The sequence below is a fragment of the Cibotium barometz genome, chromosome 3 (assembly GCF_041138505.1).
Source record: "Cibotium barometz isolate CiBa-2024 chromosome 3, ASM4113850v1, whole genome shotgun sequence".
NCBI lineage: Eukaryota > Viridiplantae > Streptophyta > Polypodiopsida > Cyatheales > Cibotiaceae > Cibotium > Cibotium barometz.
This window is the reverse complement of record NC_141048.1, coordinates 33,281,995-33,286,660: the sequence shown is the minus strand read 5'-3', so window position 1 is coordinate 33,286,660 and position 4,666 is coordinate 33,281,995. Positions and strand designations below refer to the sequence as shown.

At 41.4% G+C, this 4,666-nt stretch overlaps 1 protein-coding gene across 1 annotated transcript; it reads left to right on the top strand.

Annotated features, from left to right (window-relative positions):
- Nucleotides 1-1,228: 1,228 nt before the first annotated feature.
- LOC147639974 (uncharacterized) lies at nt 1,229-2,307 on the top strand. The gene is made up of 3 exons (XM_086822735.1): nt 1,229-1,439; nt 1,534-1,782; nt 1,854-2,307. The coding sequence occupies exons 1-3, from the start codon at nt 1,242-1,244 to the stop codon at nt 2,220-2,222; spliced, it is 816 nt and encodes a 271-aa protein (XP_086678861.1). The 5' UTR covers nt 1,229-1,241; the 3' UTR covers nt 2,223-2,307.
- Nucleotides 2,308-4,666: the final 2,359 nt, after the last annotated feature.

The following is a 4,666-nucleotide window of genomic DNA, read 5'->3' as shown; positions in this document are numbered from 1 at the left end:
AATAAGGGGGTGAAGTTTGATAGAGCTAATTGGGTGGAGAGAGATGTGGAGTTGGAAGAATGTTGGATAGCCCTACAAAAGCTTGGGAAGGAAAATTCCTGAGGTTGGGATGGTTTGACCATGGAGTTTTTCATTGCTTTTTGGCCATCCTTAAAAGATCTGGTGTGGGTCACATGCAAGGAGCCATTTGCCATAGGTAGGATGGATAAAGACTTAAAAAAGGGGATTGTGAAGTTGATACCCAAGCAGGAAGCTTGTCATCACAGGTTTAGCCAATGTATATACGATCTTAGCCAAGGTCATTGCCTGAGGATTAGCCATATTCTACAAGAGGTGATATCCAAAAGGCAATATGGGTTTATAAAAGGGAGGTCTATCTATGATAACATTTTTGCTGCTTTGATGGGCATTACACATACTCGGGTAGCCTAACCATTTAATGGCATGTGGCAGGGACACACATGGAAAGATTTGAAGAAAGGCTTGCCAAAGTTTGGACCTAACATACAAAGATGGTATCTGAAGGAGAAGAAACATGTTCACATATAGCGCTGATAGAGAATCATGTTAGATGTAGGCATGATGTGAAGATTTGGACCAAGAAAGAGTTTATGGAGGAGTAGAGTCCTACGGGGTGCACCACTGAGTTTGGCTGGCTCTTGCAGCTGGGGTACCACATCTATTGGGAGCATTCATCTTTTGTGTGGAAGGATGAGAGGTGGGATCAGATTTGTGGTGTACTTAATAGATAGTGAAGAGTTGTACTAGATCTTTTGATGTGATATGATGTGATATGATGGGATATGAATGGGCTTTTGTAAAAAGTAGTTTGTATATGTAACTGGACAGTTTATAAATATAATTATAATAATGTTCCCCAAAAAAAGGAGTAAGCAGCATCGTTGAGTGCTCACAAGCGTTCAAAATTAAACCATGTGAACCTTAAAAAAGTACTTAAAAGTAGTAACGTGAACCTTAAAAAGGTGGGAATAAGTGCTGTATAATTTTTGGATAGAGGGGGCTTTTAGCATGCTGCCACGTTGAGTGCCATGCGTGGGCAATTCTCTAGCTTACAGTCATCACACTTGTCACGGCCTCAATCTTTCACGTGTCGCGTGGCGCTCTCGTGAATGTCTGGTTTTCTCATAAAACTCCCCTCTCAACATGCTTCAAGCGTACCATTTGCGATACTCAATAGTCTACGATAGTAACAAAAGCTTCCCTAAAAACCCCTCGCATCAATGACTAGCATTTCTGCATTTCAAGGCGCTGCAGTGGCAGCAGCTGCTCCTCAGCTGAGCAATAGTAACTACAACGTAGCCATCAAAAACGTCCGAGTTAGCTCTGTGTTGCAGCATGGCGTGCCTCTTATTATCAAGCGGAGCTATGTGAGCCGACGGCCTGTGGGCAGCGTTAGGGTTCGGGCAGCAGACGATGGGGTGAGTTGGTCTTCTAATATTCGTTTTGAGCTACTGATTAATGTAGTGAAGAATGTTACGAAATGAATTCTGGTTTTGTTTTGGGTTTTTGCAGGGGATCGCGGAGCATGTGCAGGGGGCGGCAGAGAGGGTGGGATCGCAGGTGAAGCACGCGACGCAACAGGTTCAAGACTTTGTTACCGGGACCTCTAAAGAGGCAAAGGAAACTGCCCAGAACGTGGGGGAGGGTGTCCGGGCTAAGGCCGGACAAGCGAAGGATAAGGCGCAGAGCTACGGGGAGGATCTTGAGAGGGCGGCTCAGAAGCAGGGATCCAAGCTGGGCGACCACGCGGAGAACGTCAAGGTGGGTGTCAATATTGCCGCGCTGTTCTGCAGACACACGATCTTACACTTACCATCTTTGTTTTTGAACAGAACGAAGCTGTCTCCGGCGTGGAGAACTTGAAGGGCAAAACCGAGGACGCCCTCTCCTCTGCCAAGGGCAAGGCCGAGGCGGCGGGAAGCGAGGCCCAGAAACGTGCCGACCACGCTTCGTCATCGGCCCGCTCTGGCGGTGACGACGCGGCTGACAAGGCCAAGTCCGCGGCTCACGACGCCTCGTCGTCTGCCCGCTCTGGCCTCGACGACGCCACTGGTAAGGCTTCGTCCGCCTTCTACCACGCCTCATCATCTGCCAGAAGTGGTCTCGAAGATGTGTCGTCGTCAGCCAAGAGAGGCATCGACACCGCTAGCAGCAAGGCCCGGCAAGCAGCCGACGACGCTCAGTCTCGCATATCTCACTAAAAATTGAGTGACAGTACTGATATATCATCTCCCTGAGCTTCTAATTTTGTATATGGATTTCAGTGCCGTAAACTTGCCTTTTCTATTAATAACCGTTTTACATAGAGAGAACTTCAATATACATGGTTTAACTAACTTCAATATTAAATCGTACTTTCTTTAAACCACTACAAGGGGTAGCGGCACTTATAGTGTGACTTTTATAAATAGTGGCGTTTATAGTGTGGCTTTTATAAAAGGAACTAAAAAAGCCACTATAAGCGCCATTGAGCAACGTTAAAACCCAAAAAAAAAGACAGATTGGAATGTTATCCCTAATCTATCCCGTTATGTGTATGAAACTTATTATGTATATAACATACATATTTATTAGAGGACTTTAAAAACATATCTATTGTGTGTATAGTCTATGCATGCATAGAGTTTAATGCATAAGTTGCATAAACTTATGCATTGAGCTTTAATGCCTAAGCTTAAAACTTGCAGAAAGTTTAAAATGCATTGAGCTTTAATGCATAAGCTTAGGAATGCATAAATCTTTATGCATAAGCCTAAAAGTTTTATGTATGCATTAGCTCTATGCTTTATGCATAAAGCTTTTACATGAATATAAAGCTTAGGCATAAGCTTTATGCACTAAGCTAGGGCATAGAACCTCATGCATAGAGCCTTAATCCTGTATGTATAAGGCGCATACAATATAGAGCCTCACGCAAAGATCCTTAATGCATAAGCATCATGTATAATCCTCATGCATAGATCCTTAATGCATAAGGCTCATGCATGCATAAAGCCTTATGCATGCATAGAGCCTTAATGCATAATGCGCATGTATGCATAAGGCTCATCCATGCATAAGACCTAGAGGCAAAATATATGCAAGAAAAATAATCCCTTGCACCCGAAGGTGCAAAAATAAAAAAGAGCAAGGTCAAGAGGCTTACCTCCTATGCTTGTGGAGAAGGCTTGTACACGGTTGATCTTCTTGTCCAGAGAAGAAATCCTTAAACTAGCCACAAAAGCAAAGTTTCTAGCTATGCATTAGGTCATGCATAAAGCTTAATGGAAGCTTATGCATAAAGTTTTATACATAAGATGTATACATAATGCTTTATGCATAGAGCTTTATAAATGCATTAGCTCTATGCTTTATGTATAAGCTTAGGCGTGCGTAAATCTTTATGAATAAGCTTAGGCATACATAAATCTTTATGCATAAGCTTAAAGTTTTATGCATATTGCATTACCTCTATGCTTTATGCATAAAAGATTAGGCCTACATAAATCTTTTACATGAAGCTTAGGTATAAGCTTTATGCACTAAGCTTAGGTATAAGCTTTATGCACTAAGCTTAGGCATAGAGCCTTAATGCATAAGCCTCATGCAAAGAGCCTTAATGCATAAGCCTCATGCATAGAGCCCTAATGCATACATGAAGCTCATGCATGCATGCATAAGGCCTACATGTAAAACGCATGCAAGAAAAATAATCCTCGGCACCTAAAGGTGCAAAAATAATAGAGAGTAAGATCAAGAGGCTTACCTCTTATGCTTGTGATAAGGCTTGTGCGCGGTTGATCTTCTTAGAGAAGAAACCCTAAAACTAGCTAAAACTAGCTATAAAAAAACTTTTTAGCTATGAATTAAGCTTTATTCATAAGGTCGACAATGCATAAAGTTTTATGCATAATATGTATGCATATAATGCTTTATGCATGGAGCCTTATGCATAAATCATTATGCATAAGATGTATGCATAATGCTTTATGCATAGAGCCTATGTATAAATCATTATACATTAATCTTTATGCATAAAGCTTAATTTATAAGGCTCATGCATAGAGCTTAATGTATAGACTCTAATGCATAGAGTTCATGCATAGAGCCTAATGTATAAGGCTCATGCATAGAGTCGCAAATGTTGAAATCTCATACATAGAGCCATATGCATTAAGCTTTATGCATAGAGCGCATGCATAAGGCTCATGCATAGAGTCTCATGCATAGAGCCTTATGCATTAAGATTTATTCATAGAGCTCATGTATAGAGTCTCATGCATGAAGCCTTGGTACATAGAGCTCATGCATAGAGCTTAATACATAAGGCTCATGCATAGAGCTAAATACGTAAGGCTCATGCACAGAGCCTTTATGCATAGAGCTTAATACATAAGGCTCATGCATAGAGCGTCATACATAAGCCTCCTGCATAAGGCCTAGAGGTAAAACATATGCAAGAAAAATAATCCCCGACACCCGAAGGTGCAAAAATAACAAAGAGAGCAAGGTCAAGAGGCTTACCTCTTATGCTTGTGAGAAGAGCTTATATGCGGTTTATCTTCTTTGGAGAAGAAACCTTAAACCTAGCCATAGAAAGCATTAAGATAAGATTTTTTTTAAATAAAAAAACTATTAATAAAACTACTTAAGCATTCAAGAGAGC

Bases quoted from the DNA above. Each gene is read 5' to 3' on its own strand.
- LOC147639974 (XM_086822735.1), top strand. From the start codon at position 1,242: ATGACTAGCATTTCTGCATTTCAAGGCGCTGCAGTGGCAGCAGCTGCT. The intron at 1,440-1,533 runs GTGAGTTGGTCT...GGGTTTTTGCAG, and splicing joins TTCGGGCAGCAGACGATGGG to GGGATCGCGGAGCATGTGCA. The intron at 1,783-1,853 runs GTGGGTGTCAAT...GTTTTTGAACAG, and splicing joins ACCACGCGGAGAACGTCAAG to AACGAAGCTGTCTCCGGCGT.